Source organism: Trachinotus anak, unplaced genomic scaffold (genome assembly GCF_046630095.1).
Source record: "Trachinotus anak isolate AG129_WGS33_773 ecotype Australia unplaced genomic scaffold, CSIRO_AGI_Tana_v1 ptg000024l, whole genome shotgun sequence".
NCBI lineage: Eukaryota > Metazoa > Chordata > Actinopteri > Carangiformes > Carangidae > Trachinotus > Trachinotus anak.
Genome location: NW_027273875.1, coordinates 796,512 through 821,551, shown reverse-complemented (window position 1 = coordinate 821,551; position 25,040 = coordinate 796,512). Strand labels below are relative to the sequence as shown.

At 38.9% G+C, this 25,040-nt stretch overlaps 1 protein-coding gene across 1 annotated transcript; it reads right to left on the bottom strand.

Moving 5' to 3' along the window:
• Positions 1 to 286: 286 nt before the first annotated feature.
• rad50 (RAD50 homolog, double strand break repair protein) lies at positions 287 to 25,040 on the bottom strand. Its single transcript, XM_071460938.1, has 28 exons — positions 24,950 to 25,040; positions 23,345 to 23,478; positions 23,132 to 23,215; positions 22,381 to 22,532; positions 22,085 to 22,270; positions 21,748 to 21,952; positions 20,945 to 21,073; positions 19,744 to 19,909; positions 19,515 to 19,573; positions 19,008 to 19,142; positions 18,364 to 18,570; positions 17,860 to 18,042; positions 17,402 to 17,559; positions 17,127 to 17,302; positions 16,162 to 16,399; positions 13,320 to 13,509; positions 12,953 to 13,079; positions 11,616 to 11,809; positions 11,208 to 11,318; positions 10,715 to 10,807; positions 10,366 to 10,479; positions 9,873 to 10,000; positions 9,530 to 9,631; positions 9,147 to 9,269; positions 2,417 to 2,502; positions 2,146 to 2,288; positions 1,868 to 2,001; positions 287 to 1,132 (listed from the first exon to the last, which is right to left on the bottom strand). The coding sequence occupies exons 2-28, from the start codon at positions 23,471 to 23,473 to the stop codon at positions 946 to 948; spliced, it is 3,939 nt and encodes a 1,312-aa protein (XP_071317039.1). The 5' UTR covers positions 23,474 to 23,478; positions 24,950 to 25,040; the 3' UTR covers positions 287 to 945.

Sequence of the window (25,040 nt, the reverse complement as noted above, 5' to 3'; positions counted from 1 at the left end):
ATATATATATATATATATATATATATATATATAAATGAGAAGAAAGAGACTCATAAAACAGCCTAAGTCCTTCACAAGAAATTTAATGACAAAATGTTATGAGTTTACAAAGAGGCAAACATGCAAATAACTATAAACTGCAGTTTTGCAATGAATTTCTAAGCAGCGCAGGTCCTGATGTTACCACTGCTGACCATCAGATGGGACACATTTTGCAATTCTCAAAATGACAGTAACAAAGAGTCTTGATCCACAGCAGTTTTCTTTAACCCTTCTAGAACAATTATTTATTTTTTTATTTTTTGCAATTTGTTATGAACAGAATTAGAAATACTCCAGTTAGTAGATAGCTCAGGGTTATTTCAGTGTGATAACATAGCGTGGAAGCTGCTTATTAGGATCATAACTTTGAGTGTCAGTTTGTTAAAAGTTTTGGATGTGTGGTGTCATCTAAAGAACCTTTGAACAAGAGACTGGTCACAGGGGACAGTTGGGACGTACTGAATTTTAATCAGATTTTTGTAGGCACTTCACCTGCTTACCTCTTTGGTGGAATGGAGGATGTAAAAGTTATATTTAAGCTATTGAACAGTGACATTGAAAAGTAAAATGATCAACACAGTATGCTTCCATGGAGTTGAAATTTCTCTCCAGCTGGATAGAGGAAACGATTGGACAGAGATTGCCCATTATGTTGTGGTGATGAATAAATAAGACTGTTGTAAAAATGTTTCATTATGGATATTTGTCAGTCACTTGGGTTTGGCTGGGTTCAATAATTTCCAGCCAGTTAATGGAAGGAGAGACTTGAAAGTGCATGCAACATCATCTTATTACTATTTTTAAACTAAATGAACTGAACGTGAACTTAGCCCAACCTAAACAAAACCAAGAAGAGGGTTACTGTGTTATTTCCACAGGAGATTTAAAGAGTCATTTATCTGCTCAGTGAAGATAAGATGAGAGGGAATTGATGCTGCACTTTGTGATTTCGGAGTTCTGGTCCTGGTTCTTACGGATGCGGTAGAAGTGTTCGATGTAGCTGGACCGCCCCAGCAGCTCCACGAAGTCCTCATCGTGGGTGATGATCAGCAGCTGGAAGTTGTGCTGGCGAGAGCGACTCTTAATGATTCTGAGGAGTCCAAGCAAGAGGACATTAAGAAGAATATAAAATTCATATAGTTCATAATATAATGAGTGAAAATTGTGGTTTTTATAATAGTGTTTGCTGAATGATGCAACTGGTAAAAGACACATTCAACACTGGAAATACACAATCTACATGTTAATGTTTGGCATGTTGGGTAAATTAAGATAACTAAGTGACTAGTAAATAAATAATCTTATCTTTTGTGTCTGAAATTTCTACTTTTCAGCCTATATGTATCTATTATTTACCATCTCATGAAATCACTTCCTCTTCAGATTGAAGACAGCTCTATATCTGTCTAATATGACTTCAAATGACTTTAAAATCAAACCCTGGAGATTTAATCTCCAAGTGGTTTCTAAATTACAGCCAACACGGTGCACAATCTCTGCATGTGTATTTCTATCCTTATGGGGACCTTACTGAGGTTCAGACCTATTTCTGTTACCTTCCTCATTTCTTCAGCTGTCTGAAGATTAAGACGAGGTTTCAAAGAGAGTTTTGTGTGTATGTGTGTTTGTGACCTTGTTTTACTATATTCCTGGGGTCCAAAAACCAGGACCCCACAAGTTTAGATGGGCTCTTGAGGGTTAGAACCTTTTATGGTTAGGTTTAGGTTAGTGACAGGCATTCTGTTGTGATGCTAGGGAATGCATTATGTAAATTACAGAACCCCACAAAGACAGGTGTACATGGTGTGTGTCTGTATGTACTGACTCGACGAGGGCATGTGCCAGTGACTCAATGTTCTCCCGGTCCAGGTTGGTGGTGGGCTCATCCAGGGCCAGGATCCCACAGTTAAGACAGAAGGTCTCTGCCAGAGCTAGGCGGATGATCAGGGATGCCAACACCTAGACACAGACACACAGACACACACATTTGTGGAAGAAAATCCCCCAAAACTTAACTTGTTTACATCATGATTTACTGGAAAATGCTGTAATGTTATTACCTGTGTGACATATTTGCTAATAGAGGAAATGCTTTTCTGGTACCTTTTGCCCGGCACTGCAGCGTCCTCTCATGTCCAAAGCTGTGTCTCCTTTCACCATAACTACTCTGTAGTTGTAAACCCTCCGCCTCACTCCAGCAGACGAGTTCTCATCCACATCAGACCTGATCTCCACATACTCAATATCTGGTGAGAGGGCAAGAGGGACTAATGAAACACTGACAGGAGGACTAGGGGAGGAAAACTATGTTCATAATAATATATATCATAATAATTAATGATATTTTTTTTTTTTTTTTTTAAGTGAAATGCACCTTGACCCCTGTAGGTGCTCCGCCATAGGTCTCTGATAATCTTGTTGATCTCATCCATCTTCATACTGTGGAATTTCATGATTGTTCTGAGGAAAACAAAAAGAAAACAAAGGTACAAACCCAATGGTGCACTAGATACTAAGTTCATGACCCTGAGTTATAAATATCAAATTGTACATTAATAAAATATTTTAATAGTATAAATATTTTTGACAACTGACACCACACTGGGCTCAAAATGGCGTTCAAGCATTGTCCATGTCTGTTGCTTATGTATATCTGCCATTACCTTTCACATAGTCTACAATGAGCACATCTGACTCAAATGTCAAGGTAAGCTAAATGAAAATGTGTCACTTTACTGTGTCGTGGTGAAACAGAGTGAAAGATGTGTAACGAAAGAAAAGGACATAAATGTAAATGTACCCAGTATCCCAGATGAAAAGGGGAGCGGTGAGACATGACCTAGTGCTGGATTAGAGCATACTGTAGATTAAACTCTATCTTGGTTACAAATGAAACATATGTGGACCACAACACAGTGTGCGTGCCAAAATGGCAGGTTATTGAATTCAAACTCATTACAGAGCTTTACATAGGTACACATACATTATTGCCTGACTGAATTCCAACATTAAGATAGTTTCTCTTAATTTAATTACAACGTAAAAATGAAAGCAAATGAAATCCATGTTATAGTGATACACGACAACGATAATATATCAATACATCATGTAACTGGGTGTTGCTTTCCTGCATACCAAGAAGCATTTTGTCTACAATCTAGAGAATTGATGAGAAGCTGCACTGTGGTTTGAAAACACCAGAACGATAACAGTATAACCAACAGTGCTTCTTACAAGGCCCATATATGGTGGATGAAGAGATGAACTATGAAGAGAGGAAGAAAAGATAGAGGGAACAGAGCAGTCCTTATCCATCCATCTGACCTACTGCATCTTATTTACAAAACTGCTTATGCAGCATGAGGCAGTAATGGCTTATGCTTTCCTATTTCAAGGGTATTAGACTGTGACTTGATCAGAAGAATAGAGTGATTTTATATTTGAAATAAAGCATATTGTTGATAAGGCCTATAAAAAGTATTCTCCTTTCTTGGACTTCATTGTTTAGGAATACCAAAATGGGTTTAAATAATGATTTAATCATTCCTATTTTAATCATTCCTATTGTTCAAAATGGTTGTTAAAACCACAGTCTTGTGCAAAGAGTTTATCAGAAGTTAATATAAGGCTTCTGCAGTCTGAGTTCCTCAAATTGAGAGGTTATCTTCCAAAGTTATGATCTATTCAGTACAGGGTTCTCTCCATGTCTTTCTCTGGACAGTGTTTCTTTGCTGAGCTGTAGTGGGGTAAGCCAACTTTAGATAATACTTTGGCCACAATGCAATGTGACATTATCTGGCAAGATTACATAAGTGGTCAAATCAGTCTCTAATCTCACTGAAAACAGATACATTTGACTAAGTCAAACTAGTGAGATCCACTTCATTCATCTGAATAACAGTAAGTCCTGTAACAGTGTAATTCACAACAGTGATACACATTCAGAGCTTGAATAACTCTAACATACTATATCATGGGTGGTCTGCTGGAAGATTTCTTCAGCCAATAGGAATGTAAGACCAAGAATAGGTCTGACAATTTTGAAGAAAATGTTAAAAGCAGGTGTGTGTTTACATCTTCGCTTTTAGGTTTCACCTGAGGAAAACCATCTGTGGTTGAAACATATCAGTCGTATCCACGTCTTCTCATGTCTTTTATCATTTGCTCTCTACTTTTCTGTCATTCTTCATGATGATTAGTTAAAGATAAATAAAGTTGCAGTTTTTTACCCAAGTCATATATGCTGCATTAAAACCACCACAACACATATAGTTTACTGAAAAAAATGGACTGGAAACAGAGTAAATCTAACTCGTTACGACACAACTCTGCATATTAGACATCAGTTTGATGACCAGTTTAAACACCAGGGAAAATATTTGGTTTACACTGCTACAGTGTCTGCTCTGTGTCTGTGACCCAGTAACCTAGAGGTCTGTTGGACATATTTTCAGTTCGAATACTTGAGCATCGCTTTGAACATGTTTCAGTAATACCTGGATAACTACACTTGTGTGAAGAGGTTCAGCCATAGTTACGTTTTAACACCAAATGTTTGTTACTGTTTTTAGGGAGTCACCAGAATAGCATAATAATGTACATTTAATACATTATATTACATTTGCTGTGCTGTGTCTGCAGATCCTTTAATAGTTTCTATTTTGTGCAAATGCTGCTCTCAATTATTTGACATATAAATGAACTACTTAAGAACAGAGGTAGAATTTAATTCTGCCCACTATAAATGGACAAATAAATAATAGTATGCAATAAATAAATACTACTAATAAACAAATAGCAGACACGCTCTCACACAGTCAGTTAAGGCTCAAAGTCATTTTACAAAATTGAAACACAGATTATAAGTGTGTGACTGTCACATTTGACCCATTATGCACTCACAACAACTTGTTGCTAAGTGAATGACAAATTGACTTTTTCCAAATCACAACATCTTACCATGAAACCATCTTCTGTGTATTCAGAAAGAAACTGTGACCTGGATACTTGGTCTGCTGTTAGGCTGTTACAGCCTGCTTTCAATCTTGATAACAGTGCAAACACTGGCGACTTAACTAACCCACACACGAGGGTAAATGATAAGTTCATGTTCTCTTCTCAGATGGTAACAGAGATGGTGAGCTTCCACTGAGACACACTCATGGCTTTCAACTTTAGTTAATTTATCCAAAAAGAATAAAAATGATTTTTTTCCGCCATGACTTCACATATTGCTTTTGATCCATTTCAGTTTTCTCTGTGAGAATTATAAGGAAAGAATGGAAAATGAATGAAAAAGCACAATGAGCTGAGGGTTTAATGCTTGAGTCACGTCTTATAAAATAATAACCTATTGGTGTTAATTGGCACCCGAACTGTTGCAGTTATGTTTTGACATTGAAACTCCTCTAGTACAGATGCACATTCTTGCATTCTGGAACACACCTGTCATTTTGTGACGTTTGTGAAGTTTTATGATAAGACAAACTTAAGACTTAAGGACTTAAATCTTTACACTGGAGAAGCTGGAACCAGCAAATATTTTAAATTTACACTAGAAAAATGTCTGAAATAATTAATCAGGGTTTCCACTTCTTTTATAAAGCTTACCATTATAAAACCTAACCATTTTTGCACAGCACCGCAACTGAATGAATGGAAAAAACTATGTTTTCTACCGATGTGTAAATCAGTAACTGAGTCAGCTGACTAGTGGCCATTGAGAAAGTGAGCTGCCTGCAGACATCCAACCGAACAAAGATTTTGGTAATCAGCCAAACACTTTATTAGATGGCTATGGGAGGATGAGAAAATTGCAGTTCAAATTCATTCACTTATAAATCTTGTTTTACCAGTACTGTTTTGTGTGGCACACAGTGCAATTACTCACAACAAAAATGTGATGGATGACTTCAGGACATATGTATCCCGTTAAAAGTAACCACAGGACCTAAGATCAACAGAAACCCGGGGAAAACCCAGATTGTTTTCTCTCTTGCCTAATTGATTACTCACCATCTTGTTTCTGCGCTACAGCTAGTCACTTAGCATGCCAATCACATATTTATCATAACACGCTCTACTGTGTTATGATAAGAAAAGATAAGCCAAAGTTAGAATTCATTACTACTGACGTGTCTCGGTGAATATACTTTTCCACCTACACACATGAAACTTGTCTATTGCAGAAACAAGCATTTCCTTTACCACAAATCTTATCACTGCTATGCCTGCTGTGAAAGTAAATTAAAGTGTTTTATATTAATTCACTACAGGTAAGGTTGTAGTTGCTAGAGGAGATCTCTGCAGATCTCTGGACGCTGGCTGAATGCCCTGGGAGCCAGTTTTAGCTTAAGAATTAAAACAAATCACAGAATGACACCTGTCCTCTTTGGTTAGAGTTCTTACCAAACTGTACCAAATCTACCTCTGAACCAGTTGTATCTGTCACCATCTAGACATCTACAGCACATTCAAATTAATGCACTGATTTGTATTTATGTCACAGGAACCTGAACACAAACCAGTGTTTGAGTGTACAGAGTGCAGATGCATTTATTCAAACCACTGACTGCACTGCATTCATCTCTCAACATAGCTGATATCTTTGTACACTATTTACATTAGTACACTATTTTGCACTACACCGAACATATTAAACATGATGATAATATATTGGCTTCTTGACATCTGACAACTGTGCAGGGTTTTCTCGACTTTTTTCTGTTTTGTAGATCTCTAGCTCAGCGACAGAGTGAGTGTCTGGTGTTGTGTTATTATTAAAATTGAAACAACAAAAACAAGGAGGAGTGGTGAGGTGTGCACAAAAGTGCAGTGTGAGCAATGGAGTGACCTAGATCCATGGAAAGAGATGGCTTTCAGATTTCATGACCTTGAGGGGAAGAAGGAGCTGAATAAGACCTGTGTTATGAGCAGGCTTTATATACATTTATAAGCGATTGAAGGTCCAATCATCACTGAAGTGTATGTCATGCAAGAGAGCTAATAAAAACAAATGAAATCGTCAGAGTTTTCATATTGACATTCAAGGTGTATTGATTGATTCGCAAATGTCAGTCATGCATTAACACAAAAATTCCACCTTAAAAGTTGCCAGTAGCGGCAGGTGTCCTCTGAGCTGCACAGTGAATTAAGATGTTTATCAATAAAGATGAGAAGGCAGAAAACTTCCTTGCATTTGTGATGCATTTACACAGAAACATGACAAAGTCAGCCTGTTACACTTGGACAGCTTGTGCTAGCTTAGCTACGCTTTCATATTAAATGAGCTGGACCTCTGCTGCACTGCAACTTCTCCTCTGAATGGATGTTTCCAATGTGGCTTCATTTGCTTGACACAAGTAAATGAAATCATTCAAAACATAAACTACTTGTGTTAATTCAGCTGCTGCTTAATGCCACGCTGATTACAACCTTCAACAATCATGGTATCGTCTAACATTACTGAGCTGGATGTTTGCGTGACTGCTGCATCATATTCTCAATATAACATTTGATCATGTGATCATAGTTGACTGATGTATGTAAATCTGCCACCACAGGAACAGTGGCTACCTTCGAAACAAGCTGCAACTTAACACGTGCATGCATGCCCACACGTCACAGGTGTGCTCCGGTACTTAAATAAATTGCACTACACCTCTGACCATCATCTATACTGTATATGAAATATATAGCCTCATGTACTATATGACCTATTACTGTTATTTTTTAATGGAGAAATTTAATCAAATAGCGAGATTTTCTGAATCGTACACCCCTATCGGGGTTTGATGGGCCATGCTTGGGGCATAGCTGAGGGTTGTGACTGTATAGTTGTGACATCACAAACTTACAGAAGTCCCGATGGTTCGTTTTAAGGTCCAGTTTCTGAATACGGGCTGTGTGCATTTCTCTGTGGACTGAGTGTTTTGATACTTCCACGGAATTTATGTAGCACCTGCTTTATAATAAAAAAGACAAGGAAATCTGGCTTTCTACAATATGGGACTTTTAACATGCAGAGAAAACATCCAAACAAAGAAATATCCAAGCCAGCCAGAAGTTCAAACCCAGAACCGTCTCATTGTGAGGTGACAGTGCTAACTACTGCGTCACTGCACAGTGGCCTCATTAGAAATTAGAGATTGTCAAATGATTAATGGTTGATACATTTCTAAAACACCCCCATGTCACTGCCTCGAGGAGTGATGAGAATTGACATCACTGCTCAAACTCAGGTTTCCACAATGAGGCAAGTGACTTTCTAGGTAACAGTCTAGAGACTTTGTTGTGGAGTCGGTGACCTAAAAACTCTCTAAAACCTTTTAAAAGTTTCTTTTAACCAATGCTCCCGAGGCTTTGGTATTTTGAGAGTAGGTGTTTTCTCTTTTACTTTTACTTATTGTTTATCTATGTAAAGCATCTTTTGAGTGGTTTCAAAAGTGCTGCATAAGTAACATTTACTTCTGTCTTCTTCTTCGCCCCCCATTAACAAATCAAGTGTATGTTTGTAACCTTATATTCCTTCACTTGTAATTGTGCAGGTTTCAAGAAGTGTTGTATAGTTCTATTTACTTTTATCTGGTATTGGTACTGAATAACTCTTTTAATTTATCATGAAACCCACAGACACCCATCACTTTAAGAGCCCCATTATTGAAATATCACACTAATACAATAAAACATACTGCATGTCTACTACGTGTTTTTTATGTAATGGTTCCAGTACAAAATAATAATAATACTCATTGTACTATTTTCTGTGCCTTTAAGATATTGGTGCATCTGTTCAAAAATGCATATGGTTACACTGTGATATCACTGATTCAGATCTGTTTCACTCTGTGTCACTGTATACGTATTGTACACATAGATTTTCCCAGGGTGACGTCTTCTACTAGTGCCATCCTCTCAACTAAAATTCTCAGTAATTCTCAGTAGTTTGTGTATGATAGTTCAAATGTTGGTTATAATTCAACCATATTAAAAGACAAAGAAAGATATCACTACTAACTTAGAATCTCTGGTTTGTTAAACTTACTCTGTAGTTCATACCTACTATACAGTAAGTGTGTGCGTGTACATGTTAGAGGAACACTTACTGATCAAGGGCCTTGTAGTAGAGATCCAGGTCCTTAATGACCAGCTCTGTGGTCCTCATTATGATCATCTTGTTTTTGTAGCGCTCCTCAGCTTTGTCGTACTGATCTTCTCGCAGCTCTTTTCTGAAAGCAATCAATTTACATTTGAAGAGAGTTCAATTCATTAAAAAAAAAAGATAATATTAGAGTAGCCATAGGGCTGCACAAAATAGTTGAATGATTACCTGCGTTTATGCAAATGTTAACTTGCTGGGGAAATAACTTATTTTCTCACCACTACAGGTGCATACAGTTGGTCAGTTAGCTACTAGACTGGTATAATGGTGAACATCTCTGAATTTGGTTCCACTCTGTATTGTGCAAAAGCAAACAACACGCCTCACCTGTAATGCAGTATCTCCTCCTCAAAGCCTTTCTGACGACCCAGTGCTATACTGCGGTTCTTCTTCAAGTCTTCCAACCTGCGTTCTGCTTCACGGCGTTCTCTGGACAACCACAGAGGAGGTGGGGTGAAAACACTGTGACTATCTTCTAATATTACTACCAGCCTAACCGTGACGCCACCGGAGTGTATGCCAACCTTTACACATTCAAATGTGACATTGCCGTGGTAAAAGAGACTGGGGTTGTCTTGAATAGTTAGCTTCTGTCCAGTGTGGTTCCTTTGTATCACTCTATCAAATGTTTTGATAAAACACATGACTGATAATGCCGCAGTGCTCTTACTGGCGTAGCTGCAAGACTTGCATGTTGCCTATGTCTTTCATAAGAGCCTCGCGTTTAGCCACAACCTCCTTCAGCTCCTCCACACGCTTCCTCAAGGTCAAGTTGTCCTGCAACCAGCGCTCCTGGACCTAAGAAATAAAAAAATGTTAAAAATATAATAACTTCTAACAACTCTGAGGGCCGAGGAATATATGGGTGACAAAGTATTAAGAGTGGAGGACCTGCATAGGGGTTCATGGGCAAATCAGATGAAAGCCACAAGCCAAGCCACAGTCTGACAATTAAGTTGGTTTTAATGTTACAAGTGTTGCTGGAGTTTTGATGTTTTAAGACTGCTGCTCCTTCTAATGCATCTTGTATGTAGATAAGGTTTTACAGCGTTGCACAGTGTTAAACTGCTCTATTACCCAGTATGATCGCAGATTGAAGTTACAGCTTTCTTTAGAAAGTATTAAAAAAAAGTCAAAGACAATAATGACTCAGGAGTCTGTACCTTTTGAGTGTCTATGTCCTGACGGATGTTTCCCATCTCCTTGTTGATCTTCTCTTTTTGCTTTTCAGCCTCATGTAGCTGAGTGTTGGTTTCTTGAAGCTCAGACTCTTTTTGCTGCAACAGACGGTGTCATTAAAGTTGTTCAATACTTTATTAGAGCCGAGCTTCTACAACAACGGAAACAATGACAAAGTTATTTAGAAGAAAAAGGAAAGCTGGTGTTTCAATTTGAAGGCAGCATACAGTTACCTTTTAGGGTAACCCCATGTGTTCAACATCCATCAAAAAATGACACATGAAGGAATTAGAAAAACACTTGTATTGAGTATGATGCTGACCAACATATTACCTCTTTGTATTCATCTTTGCCCTCATCAACATATCTGGTGATGTCCTTTTCCAAGGTGGTGATCGCCTTCACTCTCTCTTTAATGGCATTAATCTATCAAGACAAAGATTAAGAATCATATGTAGCAGAAGTTTAGAGTTGCTTTTAGTCCTTGTCTTACTTCAGTCATTATCAGAAAATGTGACCTGGTCAGTTTTTTTTAACTGGGACCACAACAGTAGATTTTTTTTTTTTTGATAACTTTCTTTCTTAATTCTGTTTTATTTTTGAATATTAACATTTCACTATTAAATATAATAGAAGTGAGCAGACAGCACAGAAGAGTCTGAGTAACAACAAAAGAAGAAAGCGATAACAAGGAGAGGAGAATATACCTACCTTGTTCAGCCGCATGTGAGTGAAACAACCATTTGTTGCTTAATATCTGCTGTTTCCAGTACAAAGAAAGAGAGGAAGTACAGTAAAAGAGAAATAAAAGTGAGCACATGTCCACCTTCTCCTGCCCCTCTTCCTGCCTCTGCCTCCTGCGCTCCACCAGCTCCTGCTTCTCCTGTTGCAGCTTCTCCAGGGCAGCAGACAAAGGGGAGAGCTGCTCCTTCGCATCCTGGTTGGACACATTAAGAGGGGAAAGGGGACAGCTTGGCATGTTTATGGGGAACAGACTTTCATTTCTGACTGTTCACCTATAAAAAAGAAATGAAGTAAACAATAGCAACACATAGAAAAAGATGAATTAAAGTATTGTCAAAAGTCAACACCACAGCATTATTTTACTGTGCACATGTACATGGCTGTAGAAATACTAGATGAAAGTACTGCACATTTTTGTGTGAAATACAGTGATTAACGAGTGCCTTTATAGGCCTACATTAGCTTATTATTATTATTATTAAAAAAGTACCCTGATGTCCCGGGTTAAGGCCTGTATCTCGGTGGTGAACTCCACACACTGCTCCTCCAGCTGCTGCTGTTTCTGCATATCACTGCTCAGCTGGAGCTTCTCTGCTCTCGTCTCATTCACAGCACTTTTCAGCATCTGAATCTGATCCTGCTGGTCCTGGATCAGCTTACGTTTCAGCTCCATCTTGCTGGAGGCTGCACGGAAACAAATGGGCAAAGAAAATTTAAAAACAATAATCCTACAATGCTCCTGATGTGAAGTCAGCCATGTGCAGCTGGGGACCACCAAGTCCTCTTTAGGTGTTTTCCGAAGCACCCCATAGGTTTTTAGATTAATGATGGATTCTGCATTTGCGTCATTAATGAATGTTTATATAACAGTCCCTGCTCTCAACTGTGTTGTCACAAAGTGCAATGATGACGATGCAAATGCAGGAAGCGTAAGTGATTTTAAGCAAGCTCTGCAAGTTCAGTTTTTCACTGTGTCATAAAAAAAAACCAAAAAAAAAACAGTGGTGGTGGCTTTGAAGATAAGAAAAACACACTCTTCAGTTTTTGAACCCATGGTCTACAACATGGTCAGCTTCTCTTTAAAGATGCACTGAAGACATAAAGACACTTCATTAAGTGGCTTACACTTCAATTATCAGTGTTTGAGGAGAAGCTATACTGTGATTCTAAATTGTCCATCCTTTTAATTCAAGACAATTTTAAACCGTTATCTTTTCTCTTCATGCAATGACGGTTAATCTCTGTAAATCTGTCAGACTAAAATTACTGTTAATCTTTGTTTTTAATCAATCCCCCGAAATCAATATGATTTTTTTTTTTGTCCCACAAGTAAGGTTGCTGGACAATTATCACTTTGTATAACAAAAACTACTTTTGATTTACAACAGTTAGGTTACTTGTTACTTGTCTTAGTATTTCTGTATCCATGTGTCATAGTGTTTATGTTTGTATATGTCTGTTGTATATGTTTATTTTTTAATGAATTCATTAATATTTTTTTTACAAATGATGTATAATAATATGCTCAAAAACATATCTCAATGTGGAGAGGTGCTGTGCAGTGGTTTACTTTATGAATTTACACTCCAGAAGAGAATATGAAGGTAAGAATTAAAACTATAACCCAAATTACCTGTTGTAAAAGTCATTTGGACTTTGTGAGCAAATGAAAGGGATGATTATAATTTCAATTCTTACTTCCAGTAAAATTGTGGGCTCTATATCTCATCAATATGAATAAAGACAAGAAAAGTGTCAGTGATGATGAAACAACATAAGAGAAAGACAGTTGAAAAAAATGGCTGTGCCAGTATATTGTCATCTTACTGGTGTCTAGCTTGTGCTGTGTTTCTTGTTTCTCCTGACTGACTTGCTGGATGGTTCTGGTCAGGTCTACCCCCTGGAGTCTGGCTGCCTGTTGAGCTATTTTCCTCTCTACCTCTTTAAGGTCCATCTGGAAAGAGCAAAAATACAGTAAGGTGAAGAAAGACATGGTGGAAGCATGTAAAAGACAGGGTGAGATGTCAGTTTCCAAAAAGATGGTCTTTCTGGACAAAGAGGGCTTGGAGACACAAAGGGTGTTAAGTGAAAAAGAAAGCGAAAGACAAAGAAATGCAGTTCAGAGGCAGGAACTGGCTTTGAAGGAACTGGCTTTATTTGAGATCAGAGTGCACATGTTGGAGGAGGATGGTACCAGGTATCTGTCCATGAGTGATATGTCCTGCAGGCAGGCCTTGGCTGTTTCCTCCTCTGACATCAGGGTACCAAGCAGAGTCTCCTGCTCCTCCACGTCTCCCTTCAGCCTCTCGATTTCTCTGTTCACAGTCTGCAGACGGTTTCTCAACTCAGGCAACTCCTTTTCCTGAAACTGTACAATGGACTGCCTGGGAGAGAGGAAAGAGACAAGAAATATACTATGATCAGAGAGTAAAGGCCTCTGTGTGGCATCCATGTTCACTCGGAAACAGTTCTCTCTGAAGCCTCCAATAGATGAATGAATTTATGTCCATGATGGAAATCATACTGATTTACACCCTGAATTTTTAACACAACCTTTCAAATGATCTATTTGTTTCCCTGAGGGTTCACCTCAAAGTTCACTCAGACATCAGAATGGTACTCTCAGCATACTTAACTGGAATTATACTTGACACAAGGGGTTAGCAGTGGTCCTGCCGTAGACACCTGTGGCTCAGGTTTTGATTTATACCTCAGCATTGGATTTCACCTGTTGATATTGCCAGCACAATACTGGTGTGAAGAGTTCATCTTGTTTCATCACTGAAAATGAGATTATTCTGTGGGGTCGGTGCATTAACTTTGTATCACTCACTCTGATAAAGAGTGGGGGAGGTCGCACTGAGGAGAAAGTTTACAGTGGAAATGTTTTTTGTTAGATGCATGTTATTGAAAAGGACCAGCATCAGCGCCCTCCCCATGCTGACCAATCACAGTTATTGATATCTCTGTAGCCCTGATGTACAGCGCCACGTTAGAGGAGGTGCCCATTGACTACAGTGTAGCCTATGGCACAGGTACAGTCTAACTCCTTAAGGCAGAAGTATAAATCCAGATAGAGTCAGTCTAGATTTAAGACGGGATGAAAGGAGCCTGTTGAGATGGTTCGGGCATCTGGTTCAGATGCCTCCTGGGCCGCTTCCATTGGAAGTCTTCCAGGCATGTCAAACTGGTAGGAGACCTTGGGGCAAACCCTGAACACGCTGGAGAGATTAGCTCATCCAGCCTGGGAACACCCCATGATCCCCCAGGAGGAGATGGAAAACGTTACTGAGGAGAGGGATGACAGGACTACTGTCTTTGCAAGCCTACCTCGGATAAGTGGCAGAAAAAGGATGGTTGGATGGATTTGATTTGAAGTATTCCTGACCACTGAAATCCTCACCTATATTTTCTCCTCTGATTGGTTTATGTGGCATTTTGCTTTGTAACATGTCAAAGATGAAAGTGTTCAATGGGTTTCTTTCGTTTTCAAGTAGTAGAATGAGCTTTAACTCAGTAATTTCAACAGATCAGATTCTTCTAAGTATTATCCCTCTTGCTGAAGGTTTAGAGATAAAACTGTAAAACTGAAAAGACAGAGAGGGACAGAGAGTCACTGAGCGGCTATTGTGTTACTACACTCTAAACTGTGGGTTGCTGCTTAGGTCATGAAAAGACAAGAGAGAAACAAGTACAAAACCTCAGTCATATGAGATACTAGCTCCATCTAGTGGAGCGCATGTCATTAAACCTGCTCTCTACTTTTCTGAAGTTAATTTCAACAATGAATTATTGAATTACTCTTAACCTTTTAAAATACACACTCCCAGCCCTGAGATGCTTTGGCCTTGGAATCGTTACTTTAGGATTGTTTCGGTCAGCAGTGGACTGAGTCGTCATACAAGCTTGACAAATGATACACTGCTTGAAAGCTCTAAGTCTGCTCTCCATTTTAGGATTCTCATATCACTGCAACAGAACACAGAACAGGTTCAGGCTTGAGGCCATTTCTCCAAAGTGTTTTCCACACAAAAGGTACTAGATATTCCTTTTTTTAGACAAAAAACCCTGCATTTCTACCATGTTTGTGCCTGTGTGACTTTGGTTCAGTATCTCTTACTCTACTTCTGACTTTATTAATGTACCTTTCAAATGGAGAACAAGGTTTACTGTAATCAAAAGGGCTCAAGAACAGTAACTTTTGTATCTTGGGTACATCTTTTGCACAATCTGAAGCAATCTGAGGGTCCTTTTGAAAACTTCATATTAAATTGGTAAGAGGAAAAATTGACTTTGTGAGTAAAGCACACAGCTAATTCAATTAATCAAATCAAATCAAATATACAGATACTCTATTTTACAAAAAAGAGGCTGAGACAACTTGTGGAAAACTCTAAACGGCAGTAGCGGACTTAATTAAAAGATGAATTCCACATCTGTCTTTCATGTTTTTTTCATAGTCAGTTATTTATTTTCATGAATCAAATTCAGTATAACAATCTCGTGGTGCACAGCCCCAGTGGGCTGCTGAGGACTCATCCTATTTTCTCTACACGCCCTACTGCTTGAATGAACACAGCAGATGAAAGCTGAAATTCTATTTTTAGTGTGACAAGAGAGTCCACAGTCTGTTGTGTTTGGGTGACTGGATGAATACATCAGAGATATTTTTGGCCATGTCAGTTTACTATCTTAGGTGACTCATGTACCCTAAGTGTTAGCCTTTTAAATGAGGACGCATATCCACTAATGAAGATGATGCTCCAGCTGATTTAAAATTCATTTGGGAACACAACTGAAGGTACTCAATCCTAAACACACTCAACATGTCTACCTTTTTAAGAGTGTCCTTGTTTTATCTTGACGTACGTTACATTGATTTTTACCTTCTTCACTCTTTTATGACATTTGACAGATTAATTACCGTAATTATAAAACCACCAGGATGAAAATCCTGCTGTCACAGGTGTTATGATAATTGTTTAAATAGCATTGCACATTTGTTGGACTGTCATTGTACACTTGTTACATTATACCTGACAGGTCTGAGAGCCAACATCTCATCTCTCTTCCTCTCCTTCCTCTTGAGGTCCGTTTCAGTGTTTTTCAGTTTGTCTGGCACCAGGCGTAGTTTGGACTGCATGTCGCTGATGACCTCCTGCAGATCAGAATCTGAGGGGAACGTCCGCTGGCACACAGGGCAGCAGGGCTCCCTCTCCTCTGTCAGCTGGCTGATGAACTGGGTGTACACTGCTGTGGCTCCGGCTAGCATGGCTATACAAAGCCAGGAGGAGAAGGAGAAATCTAATATGTTTCTGCTACACATTACAGTAATCAGCTTTTTGGTCGTTTTACTCCAAGTAAATTGACTCTGAATGTTATTCACACATTTGTCAAAGCATTGCATTGTGTGTTGTTAAATAAAGTAAATAAGGGTCAGTAAAGCACACACACCACAAACAGGAAGTGATCCCAGACAGAGCCACTGATTTGTAGAGGCTTCATGCCTTAAATACAAAGTTTAGCATGTGATTCAGTGAAAAGTTTGATTCATTATATTTATCTATGATCAGATAAAGGGCATATCAATGGCAATTTATTGACTGTTCACTGCAGGTAAGCAACATCATGCAGGTTCTGGATTTGTCTGGGACTTGTCCTGTCATTTAGTTGGTGCTCGGCCTCATTTATCTATTTTGTCGTTTTTGTTTTTTTTCCCAATTCAGTCAAAATGTCATCTCACCTAATCTAATCTAATCTAATCTAATCTAATCTAATCTAAACTAAACTAAACTAAACTAATCAAAACAAAACAAAACAAAACAAAACAAAACAAAACAAAACAAAACAAAACAAAACAAAACAAAACAAAACAAAACAAAACAAAACAAAACAAAACAAAACAAAACAAAACAAAACAAAACAAAACAAAACAAAACAAAACAAAACAAAACAGAGCAGACCTAATCTTTCTATTTCCTTTCCATTCTGAAGTAATCACCTCTTTGTTTGGATATCTTCTCCAGATCTTCCCCCAGTTTCCCCAGGTCCTGCTCCAGATCCTGACTTCCACACACATTGAAGAACTTCTCTTCATCACTGGCTAACTGCTGCTCCTTCTTACGCAGCTCAGCAGAAATGTGGCTTTTATTCTGCTCACTTGAGGCCAAGTCCTTACTGAGAAAAATTAAAATCACAGCACCAGACGAATCAGTGCCACAGAAAGGCTGTTTCTTTCATTATGAGTGTGCTTTAATGCAGATACATTTTACTCACTTGAGTTTGGCAAGTCTGTCCCTGGTACTGTTGATTTCCTTAGACTTGGCATAGATCCAGTCTTCCAGCTCTCTCTTGTTGGGAAAGTGGCCCAGTAATGACACCAGATCCTCGCTGTGACGAGACTTGATCTTACGTACCTGGTCCTCCTTGTCAGTCTGCAAGAACAACAGAGGAGAGGCAAGAAGAGAAGCAACAGATGAAGCAAAAACGACAGGAGCCAATAAAGAAAAAGGAGAAAGACGAAGAAGGGGAAGAGAAAAGCAAAGAGAGGAGATGAGCAAACAAGTTAAATTACTACCAAGGGTGACTTTTACTTGAGGGAAGAGACAGAGAGATGAAAAACAGTATAGCAGAGTTAGATAGTTGTGCATCTGATGTTTTGTAACAACTTTTCTCTCGCTCCAGTCTGAGAACAGGCAGGTGGTAAATACTCAACACCATCAGTTACGCATTACCTTGTCTTTTTTCAGCATCTCCATTTGTGTTCGTGCGGTCGTGTGTGTGTTGAGTGTCTCCATTTCTTGGTCGAGCCGTCTCTGTGAGCGGTCCAGTTCGGCCTTTTCTCTCTGGAGCTCCGCGACCTCGGCCTTTAGCTCCTCCACGTTGGAGCTCTGCACTGTGCTCTGCAGCTCGCGCTCCTGAAGAGGAAGTAAGGCAATGAGGACACAGGGCACTTGAGGAAGAAAGGGTAACGTATGTAATATGCGAGTTCTATGCTACAAATCTGTGGTTTAGAAGTATATTGTCAGAAATACTTGGCGTGAAAATACATATGCAGACTTCATACAAATACTTTAATAAGAAATGCATGTAACAAACTGACACTTGTGTACATAATCATTCACACAGTATTTTACAGACTAATGCAACTGAAAGGAGAATTCTCTTTTTTTTTTGGGGGGGGGGGGGCTTACAGAAAACAATAGCAACCTTGTCATATCAATAGTTTTTATACTCACAGCTTTGGCCAATTCATTCTCCAGTTCTTGCAGTCGAGTAGACGAACCCTCCAGCCTCTGCAGCTCTGCTCTGATGTTCCTCATTTCTTGCTGCTTCTTTCCCTGCAGGTCTCTCTTCAGCTCCACAGTTCTCTCCAGGCCAGTCTTCTTATCCCGCATTTCATCAATGGACTGCTGCTTCTGCTGCTCTTTTTCCTGCAGGTCCGCCTGAGTGGACAGAACGTAAGAGGAGAGACATTACGATCATGCTTAATGCATTTATTTGGGATCTGAGTCAGAAATCTTTTATGCAGATGGTTAAAATGTAAAATGACACAGCTGTTTAGTAGCATTAAATACCAGGGCTGCAAAATAATAAAACACAATCACCTACTGTGATTTTATCTTATCCATAATTACTAAAAATGAAATTATAACACTATAATTATTTGAGACTGAGTATTTCAAACTAGAATATGATTACACAAACCACCCTACATATTTCAACAGTAGCAAACTTTTTTGTAAAAAAAGCTTTCGACTTTCTTTGATTCCAACTGATCTTGAAGATATTAAACTAAAACAGTCCTGACACTGACGAAGCAGAAGGAGGAGAAGTGGTTTGATATTTTTCTTGTTTTAACATCAAACAGATAATTTCTTACCAAAGCCTCAGTGAGTGTCTCCTTTTCCTGCTCCAGTCTTTGAGTGACGTGACGGTGAAAACTCTCAAGCTGAAGAGTGGTGAAGGGCGTTCGGTCATAACCCTCCATTTCCAGGAAGGATGACAAAGAGCGAACCTGAGAAAGAGACAGGTGAGCGCTCATATGTTTTAAAATGGTATATATTCTTTATTTTGAAACAAATGATGAACTGTTTTCTTTATCTTTTAGGTAAAGACCATGTTTCCTCCATTATGAAATAATTTTCAACACACTGTTAATGACTTGGGTTTGTTTTTTTGTTTTTTTTTTAAACTGCAGTATAGTCACTCTACATTACTAGAGAGTGTTAGCTTTGTGCACCTGTTCCCCGTCTTTCATTGCATTACGTTCAACCTTCATGGGAACAAGAGCTGGATGTGGTGACAAATTTAAGTGCATCCCCTTCCCAACACACACAAAGAGTGAGTTCAGTGCTGCAGAACAGGTGTAATGATCTTTTTCTCTCACCTGAGTGTCCCGGTTCTTGATGTTTTGGGTGTGGCGGTCAGCCTCTAGCTGAAGACGACCTAGGAAAGGAGAGAGGGATTTCAGCTGCCAATTTAGTCTTCAGGAAATATCTCCTTATAGATCTATCTATGTATCACTGAGATTATTTAATAAAATATACACAGAATTAATTCAAAAATGCTGATCAAAAAGTTGACCCTAGTGCACTGATTGGTAAATGTGCAGGTACCTTGTTCTACCAGGAGGTCAGCCTTGACTCTGCTCAGTCTCTGACACTCCCGGCCAGCTCTCTCCAGCTCCTTCTGGCAGTCTGTCAGCCTCCGCTCCTTCTCCCTCACTGTCCTCTGGTGGTTCTGATACATTTCTTGCAGCTGCTCATCTGAACCCTGAAACACCTGCCGCATAACACAGTTCACTGGCTTAGAGTGGCTCTGAAGCTCAATGAGCGCAGCTTAGCGAACTGTCAGGCTCAGAGGTTTGACTCCACCGGGGGCCTTGCATTGTTAAAATATATGCACCAAGGAAATTTTTAAAAATGATCTGGATAAAAACATCATCAAGACACATCATCCACCTACTTCAGGTGTGCACATGCATGCGTATAGGAGGAGCATTATATCACTGAGGCGTTATTGCATCTACAGTAAACAAGAAGGAAATGTGTTTGTTTTCATAAAGTCTAGCTCCTCTTTTCTAATTCATATTTTCATGTTTCATTCCCTGGAGAGACACAAATAAGTGCAACCACTTTGCAACAGAAAACAGTGTGGTTTGTCGAAAATGTCAAAACTTTGACACATACACAATGTTTAAAGCATCTTCAGTTTTCAACCAAGACATGTTATCATACTGTAAATTCACCTGTCACTCACAAAAAAAAGCAAGACATACACTAAAGGAGACTCACAACATTCAATCACAACAGAGAAGCACCACACAGAGCTGCCAGGCAGAGGAGCAGAAGCATCCAACAGTTGTAAAAGAATACAGGCTGGTGATGAACTGGTTGGTCATTACAGAATTACAACAACCCTCATTCACCATCTGCAGTCTTTCTATTTGTTTCCCATTTATGTTAATGACACTTCATGTAGAGGGGATTCTGGAGGACTGTTTAGCTAAATAAATCCTCAGACAGAGAGAGACAGATGGGAAGACTTGAGGTGTTTTGTTTTTTAACTTCATCTTCATTCATGCATTTAATTTTCATCCCATTCTTTTTTTTTTTTTAAATCCATCCTTAATTACCTTTAAAGCCTCTTGTAAGGTTTCAGTGGTATGTGTGAATGGTGAGCAGTGATTCAGTGTTTTCTCCCATCTTTAATTAATCTTTTTTTTCTTCATTTTATTTTCAAACTTTTCATCATATAAATAAATAATGTTTGTTTACATATATATATATATATATATATCACGTATTAGTCTGTTACCTGTTCCATTGTTTCCTCCAGCTCCCTGTTGTCCTCCTCCATTTGTTTTTTTCTGCTCTCTAAAGCCTTGATGTCATTGTCCAGCTTCATCACTTTCCCAAGTTTGGTGTCAATATCCATCAGTCGATTCTGAAAATGATTAAGCAACTTGAATAATAACATAAAGGGCATCACTGTTATACTTTAGACATGCCCACATGTGGGGCTCAGGCTCCAGGGCTAACTGAATGTGAAAAATCTTTCAAATACACAATGGTCTGTTGGCCTTGTCTTTTCACATACACACAGTAATGTGAGAAATGTTTTAGGCACTTAAGATGTTTAAGTTCTTATCCATCATGCAATACCATAAGGGAGGCATCTTATTCTGCAGCATGACTATAAACATACATCCTGAGTCACAAAGAACTATCTTCAGGAAGAAGAAAACTAAGGATTCCTCCAACAGACGGCCACAGATTCCTCATCTCAACATCATAATGGAGTCAGTCCAGGTTTACATGAAGAGACAGAAAACACTGAGACAGCCTAAATCTCTGAGAACGTGTTGCAAGAGGGTTGGAGCAACCTAACTGCCAAGTCCCTTGAAAAACTGTGCATAGGTGTACATAGGAGAAATGGTGCTGTTTTAAAGGCAAATGGTGGCCATATATTTATTTGATTTGATCTCTCCATGCACTTTCTATGATCCTCGCTTTACTTTTTGTGCAAAAAACAAAAAAACTTTTGCATAATACATACATAATTCTGCATAACACATAATGAGGCATCAACATACACACCAACATACATCATCCACCCACCTCAAGTGGATCAATCTGACTCTCTATCTGCTGGATGTTGTCTTTAGAGGCCATCAGCTGAGCCTCCTTGGTGGCCACGGTCTCTCTAATCTGCTGGGCCTTTTCCTTGTTCTGCTTCAGGTAGCGCAGCTCCACCTGACACTCTTTGACTGTCTGGTTCTGTGCGAGACGCAGCTGACGCATCGTCTCCAGAGCTTTGATATATCTGGAAGAAAGACAAACAGGTTGTATTACAAATCTGAATTGTGTATGCGGATTAATGTTTTGCTTTAATGCATTTGCTTTAGATTTATTTAGGTGATATGATGCTTTAGCATTCAAAAAATAGAATACATACTTGGTTGCAGCGAAGATGGAGTCAAACTTGTCTTTGAGTGCCTTGCCCTCACTAAGTGGCCAGTTAGACTCTTCTTGGTGACAGAAGATGACATGATTCAGCACAGGCTTCGATACACCCAAGGCAGAAATCATCTCCCGGTCCAGTTCACCACACTTAGACGACAAGCTCACCTTCTCACCGTCTCTGGGTGAAAGATGATAGCAGTCACACATGAAGGAAAATGGTCATATATCCTTAATTTCAGTCCAGAGACAAGTTTAAAAAAAAAAAACAAACTTGAGATTGTGGCTTACTTTATTCTGGTGATGACCTGCTCTAAGCTTTTGAAAGAGTAGTTCTTTGCCTTCTGAGTGCACGACATGGAGCGATGGATGGTCACTTTCTCTCCATTAACATCTGTGAATAAGAGGCGAATCTGTGCCCGCACATCTGTCTCATGGGCGTCCTGGAATTCACACAGCATAAATTTACTTTGAACAAGAATAGCAGGAGTAATTCTCATCTCATAAAGACCTGAAGAAGAAGCTCTGGTACATTTAATAAAAGCACATAAAAGGATTATGAGTCTTCTGGGAAAATATAGAAGTAAGGTATGAATACAAATTAACTTTCGTTCCATAACTGCTTAAATCTCATGTAACTGTCATGATATGTAGATTTTCACGTCAAGATTCTCGTTATTAACCGACTTAAATTTGGCTTTCCATGCAAAGTGCACCTCAGACCGCTTTAAAAATTTCTTTGTTGGGTGAGAAGGATTGAAATAGTGAGAACAATATATCAGAGCTTCATTTTACATATGATCTGATATAGTATCTTCTCTTTCTACATATTTTCAGTGTTACTTTCACACATGACAGTGTGGGGATGAAATGCAATGAAATGAAACAGGGCATCTCTTAAAGTGGATGGAGTACTGTGGACTGGTGGAAATTCTAGCAACTCTGCATTGTTAGCAGTTACAGATTAAGATAAACTGACATCTTAAAAAAAAGGTCTCTAAAATTGCCAATTACTGTAACCAGAACAGGAGGGTGAGCTTACTTTTGGATCGTGAACAAAGGCACCTCCTTTAGATCCAGGGGGAAGTTCTCCTGATGTTGCATACTTAAGGCACTCAATAATAGTCTGGAAAAAAAAAAAGAAAAAGGTCATATTGTACAAGAATTAAAACATAAGAGTTGCATTTATCAATTTGAAATATTCATATATTTTTTTGCAGTCAGACTTTGCTCTAATCAAAACACATTCTCATACCGTCTTCCCTGCTCCATTGGGTCCAACCAGCACAGTCAGAGGAGAAAAGAAAGATATGACTTGTTTGTCTTTATCCTCAATCCCAAAGCTCCTCACACCCAGGATGCTCATCTTGTCTATCTTAGACATGTTTACTTTTTAAAAGAGAAAGAGAGGAAAAGATAGAAGGTGAATAAATGACTTAAATCAGCAGCCAAAGGACAGAAAGATCAACTGAAGGACATGTTGCAAAAGTTACAAACAGTTTCATTGTGGTAACTGGTTCTACCAGTTGATTTGCTGACTCCGGCATTTGGTTTTAGAAATTGCTTCCAGTTTGCACTGTGAAGACGCAAATTTACACTGACAAATATTAAAGCATATTTCTATTTAAGTACCATCCTGACAAACATTAACAGAGTTTTCGTCTGTGGTCTCACTGAAAAAAAAAAAAAAAATTTACAATTAAAATGTATTTACAATCATAGAATAGTCAACTTTGGAGACACTAACTGATTTACAGAAAATGTTGGTATGTGGGGAAACAACACATTTGTATGCAACACCTCCACAGTGACAACAAATTCAGCCAACAATTAAACTAATCTGTAATGAGTTTGTCTTGTATAATTTGTGAGTTATAATTCTGATAGAGATACAAATAGGATTTAAATACTCACTCGGCACAAGCCCTTGACTTTAGTACATTACTTGTACAGTAATGTTTTGGCAAACTAGCCGCCATTACATCTGACAACTCAACACAGCTTGCAGTTTGCTTTAATACTACTAATTAAGAACCGGTGGCTCCCAGAATGAGACCCAAGGACTCCCAGGTAGTGTGCTCTAATGGTCAAAAGTGAGTAGCTTCAAGTATTTCAACATTTACTAAATTTATATTAATTAAAGGTTTATCTCCATCTCCTAACATACAATTAAACCATACTTGCCCAGCTCTGCATCAATTTCAGAGGGTTGTCATGGAAAACTTAAAGTACCGAGATCTCTGTTTCCCCTCCATTAAAACAATGTTAGAGCTTCAGGTAAGTTGTGGTTAGGCCTAGCACAGACATGGTTGGGGAGATTAGGTTTGTTAGTTTTGTTTATTATCCTTTCAGAAAGTTCTATCTCTTGTATCTGTGGCAAGCTCAGCAACAAACAATGCAATAAAAAGTTAACGCAGTTATAGTGGGGCATTATGGAGGATCTCTGAGCAAGGGTACTTCACAGCACCTTGGTCATGGTTATGATGGTAACAACTCACTTCCACCATGGAGTGAGTGGATGTGTGCAGCTCTGAGGACTGCCTGCCACTCAGGGCTCACAAAGCAGGATCTTAAAGTTAGGTTCAGGTTAGGGGAAGCACAGGTCACTATCCTTGCACAGTTGCAGTGAGTTGACAGATATTATTATCTACATTAAAAGATGAATCCGTTTTTAAAGACCGTGAAAGTATGTCTGATGTTACACACACACCTGTCAACTTAGCCTAGCTAACAACACAAGTTTAGCTTTCGTGCTATACTGCAGCGTTTAACACACAGTCCACAGCGTAAGCTAACACAGGGATAATGTTCGTCAGTAGTGGCAACCTACAGCCATGACTAAGATATGAATTAAACTCACCTCAAGATGTTGTTTTCGTTGTGCAGCTCAAACGTGAAAGTGCAGTTTTCCCGCTGTGGGAAATTTTACGTCAAAAGCGGCGACGTCGGAC

Coding starts and splice junctions, on each gene's coding strand:
- rad50 (XM_071460938.1), bottom strand. CDS start 23,473: ATGTCTAAGATAGACAAGATGAGCATCCTGGGTGTGAGGAGCTTTGGG. Junction 19,143..19,514: donor TCAAGAACCGGGACACTCAG/GTGAGAGAAAAA, acceptor TCTCTTTCTCAG/GTTCGCTCTTTGTCATCCTT. Junction 13,080..13,319: donor CACTCATGGACAGATACCTG/GTACCATCCTCC, acceptor TGCTCTTTCCAG/ATGGACCTTAAAGAGGTAGA.